Raw genomic sequence first — 17,586 nt, 5'->3', positions numbered from 1 at the left:
CTGTTTTTTTTTTTTTTTTTTTTTGGGTCTTTGGCCTGTCTGTTTCTACGGCCTCCTTTTGTCTTTTCGTCTCTTGTTCTCGAGAAGACAACAAAACGAGAAGAAGAAAAAAAAACAATACGTGATAGCATCAACGCTCCATCTACTCACGTTATCGACTGCAAAATGTCGCCCAGACTGCCTGATTTCTCGCAATCAACCTGATTTTGTCGGCGCTTTAATGTTTTCGGCTCTCACTATACAAAATACACCTTTTTCCCCGACCCGAAACAGGTTGCTTCACTGGAATTTGGCCCGCGTCTTACCATACCGAGAGAGCATCATAACTGACCTAGAATTTCCAGGATATCCGTTTTCTAGTCTTGGCTTCCTTGAGTTTCACTATTGCAAAAAAGCCCACCGGAAACCCGCACCAAAACCTCATTGCGTGGCTTCGTAGTGTGCCTGATTTCTCGAGCTTCTACATTCACGTCATCCACCCTTTCTCAAGCGCCTGCTTCTCTCTTGGAATCTTCCTCTCTCTATCGCACCATGACCTCTATAACCCAGACATACACCCAATCCACAGCTATTAATACGATGCTACAAACGCCCCGCTCATCTAGCGCAACTCCTCTCCATCATTCCGCATCTCCGCCTCAAATCATGTCACAAAACCACAGGAACTCTTTCCACGCCCATGGAGCGATGCCGCTCAACATGCAGCCCGTGTACCGCCCAGCGGTGGCACCAATCCAACCCTACGCCTTCACGTCTACTCCGAGCCTCAATACCAATACGTCCCAGCGTCTCCCTACCTCCGCAGCCCACATGCAACGTCCATCACAGACTTCCTCCCCTCGCCCTACAGATGCTAGTCGCTCCAGAGCCTCTCAGTCCCACAGCGTCCATAGTCAGGCCCCTCCCCAAGCCCAGAACGCCTGGCGACCGCAACCTGATCGCTATCGTCGTGGTTCTACATCAGGCCAACAGAATTCTCGTGTCGTTTCTTCTGCCTCCCCCTCTGGAATCATCAATCTTATGTCACCAAACGGGAATCTTTATCACCACCACAATACTAGTGACACTCGAGTTTCTGCACTACATAAGCGTGGCTCATCTGCCGACATGTCCTCTCAGACTAATGCAGCCACTGCACTAGATGATGTCAAGCGTCTACGCCGTCGTAGTATTCAGACATTGGATTACACAGAATACCAGAATATGGCACCGCCTGCTTTAAGCGACCTTCGCCGTGCGTCTGATTCTGAAGCTGGAAAGTCTTGGCATAAGGAACAAGGAAGAGGATTACGACTCGTTGCCCCAGTGGACCAGAGAGCACGCAGCAGTAGTTTCGAAAGCGCTGTCTCGAACCACAGTTCTACCTCATCCGTAAGTCGACAAGATATGGTGACCTAAACTAAACGAATCGACCCTCAAACGAGGGGAATATTGTTATTTGACATTGCCCTAACATGTACATATACAACTTCTCCTAGAATAATCGCTCTGGACCTTCTCAGACACGGTCAAATGACAATGACAAGCCTGAACTCAGCATACCACCCCGTGGATCCTCAAATATTGATGGTAGCAAAAGAACGTCCTCTCCACTTTGCGGGAACGTGACAAGTGGCAAAACAGGAAGCTCTACCAAAGGAAAGGATTCTGCTACAACGGCTCTGTCAAACAAGACCAACAATTCTGTCTCTAGCCCTGTTACTACCAGCAACAAGTCTGCTAGGGCTACTACTAGTACAAACGACAGCCCTGCCGCCCAAAAGCTCGCTGCGATCAGCCAAGGAGGAAAGTCTAAGACAAAAACCTCCCGCCTTCGCCGTGCGTTTTCTTTTGGTAGTGTAACGGAATTTCGGAGAGCTGCTGCCTTGACAACACAAAACCAACAGACCCCGCTCAACCGCGACATATCGACTCCTGATGATAAGTCTCATATTGTTACTATTCCACGTCCCCAGACTGCGACGGGCATGCTACGCAGTCAGCCATCACTTGAAAATGTGGATGAGGCTGAACAGGAGCGCATTGCAAAGAAACAAGAAGCTTCCGGTCTCGGTAACAACATATACGGTCCGCGTATTTTCGGTGGCTCTACCGACAACTTGTCTATTTCCTCAACTGCCTCGTCTGCGTCAATGATGATTCGCAAAATGGGGAGAGGAATGAAGAGAGGTAGCCGATCATTTATCGGCCTTTTCCGGCCTAAGTCGGTTGTCGGGGGCCAGGCTGAGGAATCAACAGGCGTTGCTGAGATCACCATGGTTAATGCTGAAGCTGATCGCAGCTCGAGCGGCATGCCTCTACCTAACCGTATTGCGGAGGAGCCAACTAGAACACCTAGCCTGACTTCTGATCGTGCTGGCAGCTCTGGTACAGACTCGTCAAACGCACGTAAAAATGTTGACGCCTCAGGGCAACCTCGAGGCATTCTAAAACGTAAGTGTTATATAAAATAAGGTGCTTTTTCAAAGCCAAAAAAAGAAGCAAGCGTCAAGAAAACTGTATGCTAACTCTAATTAACACTTAGGCCATAATCCGTCGCCGCCTCGCAACAACGCTGATGTCGAGAATGGTGGATTAGTTCTGCCAGAAATCCCAAGAATTTCCGACTCACCAAACTCGAGCGCACCTAGCACACCCAACGACGATGCCCACAGAAGAGTAGGGTCGGTTGCTATTGGTAACGAGGACTACTTCGTCACGGCCCTTAAGTTGCGCCAGGATGGAAATGGATCGATGGCTCCTCGCCAAACTTTGAAGCGTAATGCGACCTTTTCTCCTCGCATTGTGTTCTACGACACATGGCCTAGCCAAGAGTATGACCGTCGTGGCGAGATTGCCACTTGCAATAGGCTTACGCCCCTGCTGGCTCAACAAATCAAGGAGGAGCTTAACAACTTCAAAATGGTAAGTCATTGTTATACATGCACAGGTGGGTATCTGAAGTCTTTTTTCTAACTTGTGGCGTAATCGCAGGAGATGCAAGTTCACGAGACCTCTAAGATCTACACGCACTTCTTCTAATTCTGTCAACATATGCACCTACACATCGCGGTGCTTCGCCTTGTTGTACTGGGGCCCTTTTTTTTTTATCGCCACCAGGTTGCACTTTTATGTTTACAAGTGCGCGGAATGGCTAAGTTGTGTGTACACATTTCCACTTGACGCATCTGTTCTTCTATTCCTTATTTCTCAGGATATCACAATAGCGGGCGAGCTTAGCTAGGCGCTCCTTACACGGTTGAATACTGGTATTATTTTCTAGTACGAAAATATCTCCACACATCTTTCTTGCTTATCCTTCATCTGGATTTTCCATCTTCTCAAGCTTTGCATCATACTTTGGTGTCGCACTGGCGTTTTTCTTCATCATGCCGTTCTCGACATCTTTGCACATTTTATTACTTTGTCATCTTTATCATTTTCTTGGTTTCCTCCCTCTTGAGGCAGTCTCACTACGGCATTTCGTGGCCTTTCTTGTCCTTTCTGTTTTCCGTCTTGTGCTACCCGCGCGGGCTTTCTAGTTCGTTATTCTTTTTTTTTTCTTTTTTGCTTTTTGCTCTTTTTCATTATGGCGTCCTGTTCTTTTTTCTTTTTCTTTTTACTTATCTTTTTCTTGTTTCATTTTGTCTACTGATTGTTTTTTTATTGATTAAGCTTATTTGTTTGCTGTTAATGTGGAGGCGTGCTCTCATTATTCTTTTGGTTGGTTTCTTAGTATTGCTACTCCATATGTTACTTGTTGACGATTGATTGTCTGTCTGGTCATTGGTGAAGTTCCATTTGATGCATACAATTACGGGAACGCCGACAACATTTTATCGCTTGATCCTATTTTCTTGTTGTATAGCTTGTTGGATGCTCTCATGCACGGAATTCTAAAAGTCAAGAAAATAATTGAATTGATTTTTATCTTGGAGCTATAGACAGACCTTGGTGAACAAAGTAAATAAGAATAAAATCTCCGATTATAATCACATGACATTTTGTTGTAAACTGCCGGGCAGAATACGTGTGGATCTAAAGGCGGAGAGAAATCACAAATACGTCAGAACCAGAGCCTTTCCAATTTATCTTATCGACGACCAATAAGGACTTCGGAAGGTGCTACGAGCCATTGATGATTTTTCTGTGCGACGTTAGACTCGATATGTACCACTTCTTGTACTAACACGATACGATTTCACCTATTATTTTGTTCTCAATTGCTGGAGGTTTCCTTCTCTTATGATTGGCGTTTAGAGCTTTTAAAGAAAACCCGACTTAATCTTCAATCTGGCGGTATTTACAAGATCATTACGGCTGCTTTGCAAGATGGTGGCGACTGAGGGGGTTTCTACGGCGGCTTGTCTACATACTGCTTCCGCATCTGCTGCAACTATAGATACTCTAGGCGTGTCTAAAAAGAAGCTCCATGGCCGCGCTTTTTACGAGAGCATTGGATGCCCCAAGTACGTTGTGGCTCCAATGGTTGACCAGTCAGAGTTTGTAAGAACCCTCCACCCGTTTGTTTCTTCAAACTGTATATAATTTTTTTCCCCCCTTCTTCGTCTCCCTAGTAGCATCTTGTTTTTAACTGTCTGTCTTTGATACTCTTCTAGGCTTGGCGTATGCTCACACGATCTTACATGGAGCCCGAAAAAGCATCATCTGTTCTCGGCTACACCCCAATGCTACATGCACGCTTGTTTTCGCAAGACGCCAAATACCGAGCCTCACACTTCCAATGCTTGCGTGAAGATAAGCCGTGGCTGGACGGAAACCCAAAACTCGACCGGCCGCTGATTGTTCAATTCTGCGCCAATGACCCTGAAATTTTGCTCGAAGCTGCGAAGCATGTGGCTCCCTACTGCGATGCTGTTGATCTCAACTTTGGTTGTCCTCAGGGCATTGCTAAGCGTGGTCACTATGGTTCATTTCTGCAGGAGGATCAGGATTTGATTCACCGCTTGGTCAAAATTCTGCACGAGAATCTAGACGTACCCGTGACTGCTAAGATTCGTATCCTCGAGACTAAAGAGAAGACTCTTGACTATGCAAAGAACGTCTTGAGTGCTGGCGCAAGCATTCTAACTGTGCATGGTCGCCGTAGAGAACAAAAGGGGCACTTGACTGGCTTGGCCGATTGGGACTATATTCGCTATCTACGGGACAATCTACCTGCTGACACTGTCATTTTTGCAAACGGCAACATTCTGCAGCATGAGAACCTTGAAGATTGCCTGCGCATCACTGGTGCGGATGGCGTAATGTCTGCCGAAGGCAATCTTAGCGACCCCGCTATCTTTGCCGGAATACCACTACTTGATAATCCCGATAAGCTTAGCCCTGAAATGAAGCGTGAGTACTGGGTTGGTGTTGATGGCCGTGGCGGCTTCCGTCTTGACGGCATTTTGCGTCGCTATTTTGACCTGTTGTACCGCTATGCAGCAGAAAAGCCAGCACCTGAGAGACGTCCGCTGTTTGTTCCTGGCGATGATGAAGCTTGGATTTCCGCTTTTGAGCAAGATGCACTGGCCCAGGCTCAAGCTGCTGAGGAGGAAGGTGAGCCTGCGCGCAAAAAGCGCAAGGTGGCACCCACAGCTCCTATGAGTCCTGGCTCGGCAAAGGCGGCAAAGAATGCGCCAACGAACCCCAACTTTGCTGCTGTGCAGACGCATCTGTTTCATCTCCTAAGACATTTAGTTTCACGCCATACAGATATTAGAGACATGCTGGCTCGTTGTGTACGTGGCGATCTAGATGGCTATGAACGCATTCTAACGGCTGTGGAATATAAGATCGCCAAAGGCATGCTCGAGTATGAGAAGACCAAGGGCAAATCCTGGGGGGAGGAAGTGGAGAAGCATATTGCTAGCAAAAGGGCAGCATTTTCGGGCGTTGACAAGCTTGCTGCTAGTGATGAAAACAAGACTGGCGAGGAGATTGGAGCGGAGGAAACCGAAGAGGACAATCCCGATTCCTCTATCCCTACAATCAGAAAGTGCATTCGGCCATGGTGGATTGCACAACCTATTATTAGACCGCTGCCCAAGGAGGCACTGGCGAAGGGGAGCATTGCGTTGAGCAAAAAGAAGACCAAGACACAGACGCAAGAGGTTGAAAAAAGCAAAGGGGCCTAAGCAAGCCACTGCCTAATGACATCTTAGATATAGAGCATGGACACGCTGAAATGCATCTATCTGCCTTACAAAATTTTGAACATAGAGATAAATATCAACGGAAACTGGGCTTTTTTTTTTTTACCAAAAATTTGATAACCTGAACCTATGGTTTTATGTTTTTTATATAGCCAGCTAGAACTTCACTAAGAATTAAAGAAACTAATGCCCATCGGAAACAAACCTTGCCAGTTTTCAACACATACGTAATATGGCCAAGACCGATTCTCACCGCCTTCCTCGTTTAATTGGGGGCGGTGATGGAGACCTTGAGAGCGACGGCGTCCGTCTTCTCTTACCCGTTGCCTTACTTTTCACAGGGCTAGGAGATCTAGAGTACGACGGTGCACGACGTTTGGCTCTCGTTGAATTCCCATTGCGCCTGCGAGGTGGAGTGCTTGATCTAGATCTAGATCTCGACTTGGATCTTGTCGATGATGACTGTGATACACTACGGCCACGGCTGCGACTTCGTGAGGATGAAGAGTTCCGACGACGTCGAGTGGCCCTTGGTTCCACCGAGGGGGAGCGGGAAATAGACGAGCTATTTCGGCGGGCACGAGCACGCTGATGACGGGGCTCTGGACTGCGTGTAATAGAGCGGCCACGGCGAGAACCACGGGTCTTTGATACAGGAGGCGACTGAGATCTAGAAACCGAGCGAGAATAGCTACGGTCGCGTCTCTGGGCAGGGGAGCGAGATCGGGACCAAGAGCGGGATCGAGATAATGAGCGGGAGGGCGAACGCGAGTCATATGATTTCGATCGTGAGCGTGATCTTCCCCGCGAACTCTTTCTAGGTGTTACAGAGCGTGAACGGGAGCGAGATCGCGAAGACCAGCTTGAGTAGCTTGAGACAGATTCGCTATCGGATTGATCTCCAGTAGGAGGGGCAGGAAGTGAGGGCTTGGGCATATTGAGCAGATACTCGCGCATTTCTTCGGTAAGAACTCCCATGCCGATGCTGGTGAAGTAGTTGATTGAGAAGCGCACATTTCGCGGAGTATCGCGGGGGAAAATCCCCTCGTAGTACTGCTGCATCTGGGGGTCTGAGAGTCGCTCGCGTAGTTTCTTCATACCAATGATCTCAGCAATGTCTTGGAACAAGATCTTGATGAAGATACGGCTTGAGGATGTTGTCTCATCTTCATTAAGATGAATGACACTGAATATATGCCACCCCAATCCATCAAAGGCAAACATATGACCAAAGAATCGTGCAACGTTGCGCAGGCGATTTGTCTCGAAACGGTGAATCGTCTCGTAGGTTGTTGCAAATTGCTTTTCAAAAAGATCTGTCCATGTTCGGTTAAGCTTAGCAAAGCGCTCACCAATGAGTCCAAAGAACTTTTGGTAGGTATGCTCTTGCGCGCAACACTCCATGATCATCGAGGGAAGCTCGTGCTCGAAGCCAACAGGAATCTTGACGCGAATTAACTTGTGGACAGCTTCTTCCGGGTCCATCGAGCTTTTGATAGTAAGGTAAATGGTACGGCGGAGGTTGACTAGATCAGCATTTGACTGGTCTTGGATCTCTATCTTCTTTTCTTCGTCGTCTTCATCGCTACTGTCATCCTCATCACTATCATCATCTCCACTTTCGTCGTCACTTCCAGATGCCTCGCCCAAGATTTCTGCCTTGAGACGTTTGTATGCGGCTTCTGAATCTTCAAAGTTGGGATCGTACTTGAAAATATTGAGGGTATCTTGGGATTTGAGATCCTCATCGTCGAGAGAAAGCTTGTGGGTAATCATATCCTCCTCCTCGATAATATCTAGTTCCTCTTTGACGGCTGGGTTGTCCTTGAAGTTGTCCTTGCGAATTTGGAACAGAACCTCAACAGCATATTGCACACGCTTATCAATCTCGCCTTCATGGAGAATCTCACGGAAGCGGTCCCAAACGAGCATGACCGGACGTGGCTGCATGTCTGAGAGAAACTCGCCCACCTCCTTCATGAAGCCAACAGCAATTTCAACACTATCGTCGGTCGGCTTGTTGAGCAAGAGAAGCAAAATTTGCAGGGCGAGGAACTCATGAACCACTTGTTGGTTGGTAAGGTGGGCCAAGAAGGTAGTGGAGGCAAGGCAAACCTTTTTGTCGTTGCGCCGAAAGGCCTTGCGAAATTGTAAAATCAGACGTGAAACTAAAAGCTCACCAACCTGAGGCAACCGTGAGTTGACAGCAGCGCAAAGAACGGCGAAGACGGGAGTAAAACCGAGGGATGCGGATTGGGCCTTCATCAACGAGCGGCAGAATAGGCCGCGGCCACGCACCAGGTTTTCTTCGAAGAGTTCAGGAACAATATGTTTGATATTAGAGATGTTGCACTTGTTGATGAGTCCATTGATGGCCTTCTTGAGCGCTTCCCAGTGGAACTTTTGTTGGATGCGCTTGCCTTCATCACTATCATCTTGGCCCATCTGGGCTTGGAGCGCTCGTAGACGAGCCGGCGGGATATAAGTTCCTCCGCTACGTAGGTCCATAAGTTTCTGGTATTCAGCCTTCAAATCTGCCTGTTTGGTGGCTTCTGCTTTTTCGATTTGTTCGGATGTAGATGCAGCTAACGAAGGCTTTGGAGGCTGGTGTAGAGCTAGGGAAGGCCCACGTGAAGGGGATCGTGAACGAGCATCGTGTCTTGTGTTCGAGCGCGAGCGAGAGCGCGAGGCTCCAGGAGAACGCTTGTTCTCGGAAGGGACATCTGAGGGCTGAGATCGAGATCGGGATCGACCTCGCGATGGGGAGCGTGACACAGATTTGGAAGCTCGGCTTCTAGCAGGTGATGTTGCGTTGGCTATGTGAGGAGATTGAGGTGTTAAAGACCGCGATCGAGACTTCGACCTGTGTGGAGAGCGAGATCTGGGATCGCTAGAACTTGAGCGCGGCTCCATGGTTGGTATTTTGAAGCACTGTTGCTGGCGAGATGTTGGAGGACTTCTCTAGACTTTTTTGTTCGTCGCGTTACGCGCAGTAATTCGACGGTAGAAGCTAATTAAGGTCTAGAGGAAATGCCCTTATTTAAATGGGGGTTAGGGACATGATATGAGCAGATAAAAGAATCTAAAAAACAGTAGCCAAATTTGTGATGTCGGCTATGGTTGAATAAAGTGACAGAAACCTGCTATCCGTTGAGCTTCCCCCCAAAAAAAAAGGACGAGGCTGAAGGATAATAAATGAGGTTTGCGACAGTAACTTCATAACGCCACATACTGTGGGCCCAGCCACATATGCAGCCTCGAGGCTCTATAGCAAAAGAATTGACTGCTTAGTCCGTACTGTGCGTTCATTTATGTATAGATTCTGACCAAATAGCGTCGCCTATGCTCCCCCATCTAGACATTATAATTCATGTCATAGATCCGGTTCCGTATATAAATTTGCGTATGCATCGCCGATTTCTTTTTCTTGTCCCCCCCCCCCCCCGGGTGAAATCTGGTTTCCCCTCTCTCCAATTCATTTGCTATTTTAGGCCGCCTAACTATGCCTTGGAGTCATGCCCTCACGTGGATGAGTGATGCTCCATCCCTCAAGGTTTTCCCGGCCTAAAGCACGCAATGTTGCCAGCTCAACAAGGCTATAGTCGCTCTCGGGCCGATAGAACTTGAAGGGCTCTTTCAAACCAATAGGCGGGTTGGTGATAATCCGCAAATGGCGAAGGCTATTGTTCGATGCGGTATGGAGTATCAAGGGATGTAAGAGGAAGACGTCTCCAACGTCACCACAGGCTTCAACAAAGTTGACACACTACATCGGTATGATTAGTATAAATTACTTTTATGCTTCACAAACCCGAATGAGCTTTTGATCCTGTCAACTTACGCCGTGAGCCATGTCACTATATCGCGACGTATACTTTCCAATCTCAATGTTACGGAAATCAGGAGAATCCCGTGGATCCATCAGCGGAGATACGCCGGCCGGGTTCTCATACAGATGCTTGGCTAGAATCGGCATGGCTTCTGGACAAATAACAGTGCCTCCAGCCCCAGGAGCAACGTCAGTGAAGAGCGGGATGGCTAAGAGGCCCTGTTCGGGGCTGTCTAGGTAGTGCACGAAGAAATCGCCGTCTACATGCCATCCCCATAAATCATGCGGTGCCTCTGGCTGGCCTTCCTTGTCCGCACTTCCAAGGTTCACTATGAGGGCGTCTTGCCACCATTTGGCTGATTCCAGGATACGGTCCTCGCCGCCACAGAGCTCACAAATGGCTTCCCATGCTTTAGGAGCAAACTCCTGGGCATTGAAGGTCTTTTCACCTCCCATGTGAATCTTGTCTCTAGTCCAAGTGGATTTGTCGTTGGGGGCCATGCCTAGTCTCTCCCACACATTCCCAGTGATAGATTCAGCTTGGTCGCGAGAGAAACAACCTTTGAGGTGTATCCAGCCATTTTGGATAAAGAACTCTTTTTCCTCTTCCGTGAGAACTGGCATGGCGGTCGCTCGAAGAAACTCGTCTCGTGAATGAATAGTAGTAATATTAACTGGAAACTAAGTGAGAGTCTGTAGTTCATATAAAAGAGGAGAGCCGCTGCACAATTCTCAATTATCTTAATTTAGAGGGGATGACTGAAGAAAACGCTCAAGTTATGGCGTGAGGAGTAATTGATGCTGTTGGATATTCTTGTTTATAGACTTTTGGCCGTACACCTATTATCACATAGTTTAGTTTTTTAAGTCTGTACTTTGACGCAAGTATGTATGTAGCTTTGAGAGGGTTGGTTGCTTCTCAATTCAACCCTAAAATCTCGACGTCATTTCAAGCGCGCTTCACAAAATCTTCATCCTTAATCACCAAAACTTCAAAACTCACATAACAAAAAATAATGTCGCTGTCACCGCCACCGCCACCGCCACCAAATCACTTTAGCAATGATAACGAAGACGATGATTATAACTCAGCAGAAGACTCGGATTTCGCGCCTGGTGAGGCCGATGATGTCGCTTCTGAGAGTGGCGGCTCAGACAACGAGCTGGTCGGTGGCCAGACTGAGGTGAAGAAAATAAAGAACCAATCGAAGCGGAAAGGGCACGGCGATGGAAATGGAAATGACAATGATGACGATAACTACAACGAAGGGTTCGAAAACTCTGGCGACGAGATCATAATACGGAAAGGAAAGAGCAGGAAGCGACATCAAACAATAGACAAAGAAGATGAAGGAGGTGAGGGTGGATTGATCAAAACGCGGAGACAGAGAGCGGCCGAGTGAGTCTCTACCGAGAGCCTATACTCTAGGCTTCTTCTAAGTAGAAAGTATACTAATGCTCCCAAATCTTGCAGAAAAGCAGAGCCCAAAACCGCAATATCCTCTGGTCCAATCACTATCGACGTCGACACGGTATTTGCAAGTATGATGGATGGGAATTTTTCAAAAGAAGCAAGCTCGACTACGAACCTCGACAGTTCTACCAATGAACAAACTATTAAGCCTACCAACACAATAGGATCACCGAAACCACATAATCTGATTAGCGATGCACTTCCGGCATCTGCACCCGACGCAGACATGATCTTGATTAGACGCAAATACAATTTCGCAGGAAAACTCCATACGGAAGAAAAGCTTGTTCCACGCTCTTCTGCCGAAGCTAAGTTATATCTCGACTCCTTGACCCCTCAAGAACTCGAAGTTGTGCTAAACAGCACTGCAGCAGCGCCTGCATCTGATACTGAGAAAGAGGTAATGGAAAGAGCCCCACGAAAGGCCTTCCGCTCTCGTTTTGAGCCTGCCGTTGAGAAAGTCACACAGCGCCCGGATCTACAGCTTGGCGTGGCCTTGCGTTTGCAGGCTCGGGAAGAGGCCAAAGCGGCAGCGGCAGTTGCACGAGCAAAGAAACTCAATACTGTCGAGAAGAGCAGAATGGACTGGGCCGGCTACGTTGACAAAGAGGGACTCAAGGATGAGCTTGTTCTGGCTGGAAAGGCCAAGGACTCATTTGCAGAGCGACAAGAGTTCCTAGCGCGTACTGAGGCCAAGCGAGAGGACGAGGCAAGGAGAGCGCGCATGTCTGCTAGAGCTCAGCAGCAAGCTCTATGAGAAATAGAAAGGAAAGGAAAAAAGGCTTTCTATGTGGTATTATAAGATATATAAAGGAATGCCTACTGTTATTTCACAATGATACGACGGCATATGCTAGACTGGTGTCGCCTTCCAGCGTGACCCCGCGCCGTCGGCAGTTTTAGGTGCCCATAGATTTCGAGCGTTTCCTGTGACTTTTTAGGGCCCGGCACTGGGGGGCTAGGAGGGCGCTCTATCTAGCGCAGTCTTAGGGCAAACTTTTAATAGTTTTCAGGATTGGCTACCTAGTGTTTTTGGTCTGCTGCGACCGCGCAAAAATTAGTCTAAAAGGCAGTCTCATTTCGGCACGGGGGATGGATCTCGGCAGAGTACAGCGGTCAGGATCCGGGGGCCCGGGATCCCGGCCCGCTTCCGACGCGTCCCTCACAAAGTGGTTTAAAACTCAAAATTTTCAGCAAAGGCAAGATGGCCGAGCGGTCTAAGGCGCTGTGTTCAGGTTCATCTCTTCTGAAGACCTTCGCAGTGGAGCAATCCGCGCGAGTTCGAATCTCGTTCTTGTCAACATTATCTTTTGCCACCATCTCTATCTAGGCAGCCACTATTTTCTTTTTGCCTACGACCCGGGATAAGCATGTTTGTTTGTATGTGCTAGACACAACTCTCCCTCTTACAACCCTCACTGAAACCGACAGTCGCAGGACCAAGCATGCCCCCTCGAAAGTGGCTCAGCAAAGAGAAAGAGGCTGAGAAACACAGAGAGGAGGTGGACATGGCCACTGTAGGAACACTCATAGCATACTCTGATGGCTCGAAAGACGCAAAGGGAAACACAGGAGCAGGTTGGGTCACCACCATGGACGGAACCACCCTGGAAACAGGACATAGTGCTCTGGGCAAATGGGTGGAGGTTGCAGACGCAGAAGCGTACGGGGCATGCGAAGCAGCCAAGCGGGCCGTGATGCACACAGACGCCGAGGAAATCTGGATATGTCTGGACAACCAAGGAGTAGTCGACCGACTGCGCAACCCGCAAAAGCGAAACAGTACCTCCCAGGACATCATCGACAGAACGAAACGGATCCTAAACACGTGGAAGAACAGAAAGGACAGGAGACGCGTCCAAGTGCTTTGGGTCCCAGGACATGTAGGCCTGGAGGGAAACGAACAAGCCGACGCTCAAGCCAAGCTCGGATGCCTCGGACACGTCCGCGAACCCCGCGTCAGTCTCGCAGGGGCAAAGAGGTGGAGGCGAAACCAACTGCGTGAGGAGTACGAGAAATGGTGGAAAGGGCAAAAAGGATATCGCCCATTACAGGACATCCCATGCAGCCCCCCGTTTCGAACGCCGGGCTACAAAGGAGTGGACAGAACGGAACTGGGGCACATCCTGGCAGCCAGGACGGGGCACGGAGACTTTGACCAGTACCATGACCGTTTCAATCACCAATGCCCACGCAAATGCATCCACTGCAAGCAGCCGAAAGAACGAGGACACATGTGGACGTGCAAGACTTTACCAAGGCCGTGGGGCCAGAGGTTCACGGACAAGCTACTGAAAAACACAAAGGCAACAAAGTACGTTGCTAGCGTGCTACACCGGAACCTAAAGCACCTACAGCATAGGTGAGGAAGGCAGTCCTCATGGATGCACACGGCGCGGATGCAATAGCCAAAAAAAAAAAAAAAAAAAAAAAGAAGGAGGAGGATGAACAAGGGGACGAGGAGGACGAGGGGGACGAGGGGGACGAGGGGGACGAGGGGGACGAGGGGGACGAGGGGGACGAGGGGGACGAGGGGACGAGGGGGACGAGGGGACGAGGGGGACGAGGGGGACGAGGAGGCCGGGGGACGAACGGAGGGGAGAGGGGAAGAGAGATGAGAGAGGGAGTGCTTTTTAAAAAAAAAAAAAAAAAAAGAAGGAAAATAGAAGACAAGATCGGACGGAGATGTCGAAGGGACGCGGAAGAGAATTCGGAAGGTCCTTTCTCCCGACGCCCAGGGTCTACTAAAAATGCGGCAACCACCTCGCTGAACAGAGGACAAAACCGACGTACTCCGCCAGGGCCAATACCCAGGGCCGACAGCCGTTGGCTTCTTAGACTAGATCACTATATAGGTAGGGCGCCAAAAGCCAAAAAGAACCAGGTAACCAATCCTGGAAACACAACCACCCAACCAGCGGGGAAGCCCTTGGGGCAACGTCTTCCGGAGAAATCTCCTGGCCACAAGGCTGGACCCTCAAAAGTCATAGGAGTATTTCGAAGAGGACGAGTACCTGCAACTGCTGACTGCCCGGAGGAGGGGTCGGAAGACGACATCTTCCAACTCCCCTTCCGTCCAGAACATGCCGTCGTATTACCGGGAAAACTGGTAGGTAGACGCTAAATAGTACATACATACATACATACATACCTCTTACAACCCTCGGGGGGTACCTTTGAGGTCTGGCGCCTCCCCTTCTTCCGGGCTGCTAGAGGACGACGCCTATGACACTGATGAGCGTCTTTCATTCTTTTCTTTTTCTTTGACTCCGTCATGGATTCTGACAATGAGCTGTGGAGCCTTGAGGCCGCTCTTGCCCAACTTTGAGGAACAACCTCGTCGTCGACTCGCCCCCATTTTCACGACAACTTTCGCGATCGCCAACTCCTCATCGCCACAACACCACTCCAACTCAAGGAGTTCACCTTCACGCTCAGGACTGAGTATTTGAGAGTTCACACAGTCCACACCTTTTTCTTATGTTTTGTTTTTTCTCGCGCTCCTCTGTCCTCGGACAGACTGGTGACTGTGGCAGGTCACTAGAAAGGGGGCTGCCTTTGGTCACATCCACACCGCATGAGGCAGCGGCCACCAGGGCGGTGGAAGGATAGACCATGAGCCCTCGGATGCTCACACAGTATGGTTGACTTTCTCGTCGCTTGACGGGATTCCCAGACTGCACTGGAATCTGCTGTCTTGCCTCCATGATCTTCATGGCTTCAGGACACATAGCAGATTTTTCAGAGGATCGAATGGTTGTGGGGAAGTTGGGAGTCGTTTCCACTTCTGGGTTTAGGGTTTGTCTGGGGTTTTTGTCGGTGGGGAAAGGGGGATGTGAAAAATGGGAAAACCGAAGGTGTTGCAGCAGCCACGCATGGAAGGACAAAACCACTGTACTCCGCCGGGGCCTACCCCCCGTGCCGACAGCCGGGGGCCTTTTAGACTAGTTTTTACACGGGGCCTCCACCAACCAAAAATATCAGGTAACCAATCCTAGAACCCGACAGGTACGCCCTCGGGCCGCGCTATACAGAGACCCTCCTGGCTATATTGCTGGACCCTAAAAAGTCATAGGAGAAGGTTGAAGTCTATGCGTTCCTGTCACTGCGGACCGCCCGGGAGGTGCTCCCGGCCGGAAGGCCGTCGTATTACGGTGAAATAGCTGTAGGTAGACGTTAAATAGTACAATCAACAATCAATCAATCTATGTGCTAGACAAAAAATTGGGTGACGTCATTCTCTCGAGAGATTCCGTGTGATTGCGCTTAGATTTCGGACGTCCCTTGTGAAGCTTTATAGTTTGCCGCCTAGGCCAGGAAGCCTCCTATCTCAAACTTGAACTTGGACATAATTAGCGTTTACGGAGATCACAGAGATTAAACGATATCGAATTGGCTACTGGTCGCAATTAATCTTTTGCAACGCTCACTATAGTGTTCTGACAGGCGAAGCTCCACTGCTCCTAAGCTAACTTGTTGCTCGTTTCCGCTCTATCGTGGCTGTAGTACAAAAAAACAAAACACAGTGAACAATACAAAAGAAAAGCCGCAGGAAAAGAGCAAATTGTAGACCGGCACTCAGTACTTCGCCGAGATGTCTAGTCTTCGGACAATTATATTTTATCCAGTGATGGAAGTTTGCTTTGAAGGCTTCGCTCCTCAATCGTCTCGCTCCTGTTAGTGACATCGCCGCCCTTGGTACTAAGAGGTCTTCGCTCTTGCAGCCCGATTTAACTAGCCAGTGGACTGCTTCAGTACGCTGACTTTGCAGTGTCCTGGGACCTAATGTATCTTGCCGGATGGCTTTTCAGCGCTATATTGTGGGATGCGCCTTCCCCTCCCGCCGGTATGCCGCGTATTTCGTCTACTTCGAGCTGTGAAGTACCCGGCGGTCGATCCGCTTTGTCTTGCAGCATACGTGGCTGTTTCAGCCAATATGGAAAGAACTAAGCTGAGTTGCATATCGGTAATGCATGGTGGTCTTGTATTGATGCTCACTTCTTGGCTGTGGAACTTCAGGGAGCTGGCTTCAAGTAGACAAAACCTCCACCCTAGTACTGACTCGACTTTTGTTTTCTTCGCCCTCTAATCTTCTCTTGGCGACTTAGACTTGGAACTATTCGAGATCTGCGGGAATTGCGGAAATCAAACAAACCCTTCTATCCTTTTGACACCAGGCTTACAAACATGTCACAAATGGTCACCAAGAAGTTGACAGTGAATATTGATATTGGTACTTTTTTTGATACGCCTCCTTCTGCCATTCATCAGGACAGACTATTCAACTTTGATAACAGTTTCAATTTACAGCTACTATCTCTTTGCCGAGCTGAGACCTTTGCTCCCTACCCTCCAAGCTTGCCAAGTCCATGTTGAGTAAACAGATATCAGCTCCCTCAGGTCTTTGTCCCTTCACTACTAATGCTAGTCCTAGTTTCGTTCCTGTCTTTTTGGGTGGTATTTTCAAAGCTACCAGTTAGTTTCTTGTAACATCTAGACAGGCAAGTTCTTTTCTGGCTCATCTACTGACCTCATGTCTATAGAAAACAACGCGCCGTGGATAAATGAAGCAAAGGGGAACTACCTCAAGGATGATTTCCGTCGGTCGGCGGAACGATTGGGACTCTCAGTCAACTTTCCCGAAAACTTCTTGACTAGAGCAAACGACTTGGTCCCCCTACAATCATTGCACGTCGTAAAGGCAAACTACAGCCCCCAAGTATATCACGCCGCCATTGGCGCCTTGTTCACTGCCTTTTGGACACCCCCTAACGCTGACATCAATGAAGTGGATGTTCTCAAAACAGCTCTTCTGACAGTTGAGGGGTTAGATGAGGAAAAGGTCCAATATATTTTGGATGCGGCTGTGATGCCCGAATTCAAGCAGGTTATGAGACAAGCGACTGAAGCGGCTGTCAAACAGGGTGCCTTCGGTGTTCCGTGGGTAGTCGCGCAGAGAGAAGATAAAAAACCCGAGTGTTTCTTTGGCAGCGACCGCTTGAGTCATATTTACAGATACTTAGGCCTTCCCTTTACTGATATTACCTTGGAGGCAGCAACTAAGCTGTGATTTAGTCCAAACAGCCCGGTGTTGTTGGTGGGCTATGAAATACGGTAGTGGCTAATTCTTCTCAGCATCCAATACA

The 17,586-nt window shown here is 48.8% G+C and overlaps 7 protein-coding genes across 7 annotated transcripts; 5 read left to right on the top strand and 2 right to left on the bottom strand.

The window, feature by feature from the left end:
- Nucleotides 1-645: 645 nt before the first annotated feature.
- On the top strand, nucleotides 646-3,021 carry HOO65_040473 (Protein BNI4; the record flags this gene model as incomplete). The annotated part of the gene is made up of 4 exons (XM_071002626.1): nucleotides 646-1,371; nucleotides 1,479-2,433; nucleotides 2,525-2,904; nucleotides 2,974-3,021. The coding sequence occupies 4 exons, from the start codon at nucleotides 646-648 to the stop codon at nucleotides 3,019-3,021; spliced, it is 2,109 nt and encodes a 702-aa protein (XP_070859316.1).
- A 1,290-nt stretch (nucleotides 3,022-4,311) lies between these two features.
- On the top strand, nucleotides 4,312-6,119 carry HOO65_040472 (tRNA-dihydrouridine 16/17 synthase NADP+; the record flags this gene model as incomplete). Its single annotated transcript, XM_071002729.1, has 2 exons — nucleotides 4,312-4,485; nucleotides 4,599-6,119. 2 exons carry the CDS (start codon nucleotides 4,312-4,314, stop codon nucleotides 6,117-6,119), a joined length of 1,695 nt encoding a protein of 564 aa, XP_070859315.1.
- A 353-nt stretch (nucleotides 6,120-6,472) lies between these two features.
- On the bottom strand, nucleotides 6,473-9,050 carry HOO65_040471 (Pre-mRNA-splicing factor cwc22; the record flags this gene model as incomplete). Its single annotated transcript, XM_071002601.1, has 2 exons — nucleotides 6,473-6,739; nucleotides 7,017-9,050. The coding sequence occupies 2 exons, from the start codon at nucleotides 9,048-9,050 to the stop codon at nucleotides 6,473-6,475; spliced, it is 2,301 nt and encodes a 766-aa protein (XP_070859314.1).
- Nucleotides 9,051-9,633: 583 nt separating this feature from the next.
- HOO65_040470 (uncharacterized protein) lies at nucleotides 9,634-10,590 on the bottom strand (the record flags this gene model as incomplete). Its single annotated transcript, XM_071002968.1, has 2 exons — nucleotides 9,634-9,903; nucleotides 9,979-10,590. 2 exons carry the CDS (start codon nucleotides 10,588-10,590, stop codon nucleotides 9,634-9,636), a joined length of 882 nt encoding a protein of 293 aa, XP_070859313.1.
- Nucleotides 10,591-10,982: 392 nt separating this feature from the next.
- HOO65_040469 (SWR1-complex protein 5) lies at nucleotides 10,983-12,197 on the top strand (the record flags this gene model as incomplete). Its single annotated transcript, XM_071002871.1, has 2 exons — nucleotides 10,983-11,365; nucleotides 11,441-12,197. 2 exons carry the CDS (start codon nucleotides 10,983-10,985, stop codon nucleotides 12,195-12,197), a joined length of 1,140 nt encoding a protein of 379 aa, XP_070859312.1.
- Nucleotides 12,198-12,885: 688 nt separating this feature from the next.
- Nucleotides 12,886-13,806, top strand: HOO65_040468 (putative double-stranded RNA/RNA-DNA hybrid binding protein; the record flags this gene model as incomplete). The annotated part of the gene is made up of 1 exon (XM_071000665.1): nucleotides 12,886-13,806. The coding sequence occupies one exon, from the start codon at nucleotides 12,886-12,888 to the stop codon at nucleotides 13,804-13,806; it is 921 nt and encodes a 306-aa protein (XP_070859311.1).
- A 2,821-nt stretch (nucleotides 13,807-16,627) lies between these two features.
- HOO65_040467 (Glutathione S-transferase kappa 1) lies at nucleotides 16,628-17,510 on the top strand (the record flags this gene model as incomplete). Its single annotated transcript, XM_071002989.1, has 4 exons — nucleotides 16,628-16,673; nucleotides 16,738-16,816; nucleotides 16,875-16,915; nucleotides 16,984-17,510. The coding sequence occupies 4 exons, from the start codon at nucleotides 16,628-16,630 to the stop codon at nucleotides 17,508-17,510; spliced, it is 693 nt and encodes a 230-aa protein (XP_070859310.1).
- Nucleotides 17,511-17,586: the final 76 nt, after the last annotated feature.

This window comes from Ceratocystis lukuohia (assembly GCF_044167205.1).
Source record: "Ceratocystis lukuohia strain C4212 chromosome Unknown Supercontig4_pilon, whole genome shotgun sequence".
NCBI classification, from domain to species: Eukaryota; Fungi; Ascomycota; class Sordariomycetes; order Microascales; family Ceratocystidaceae; genus Ceratocystis; species Ceratocystis lukuohia.
Note: the sequence above shows the minus strand (reverse complement) of the source record. Positions and strands in the feature narration are given on the sequence as shown.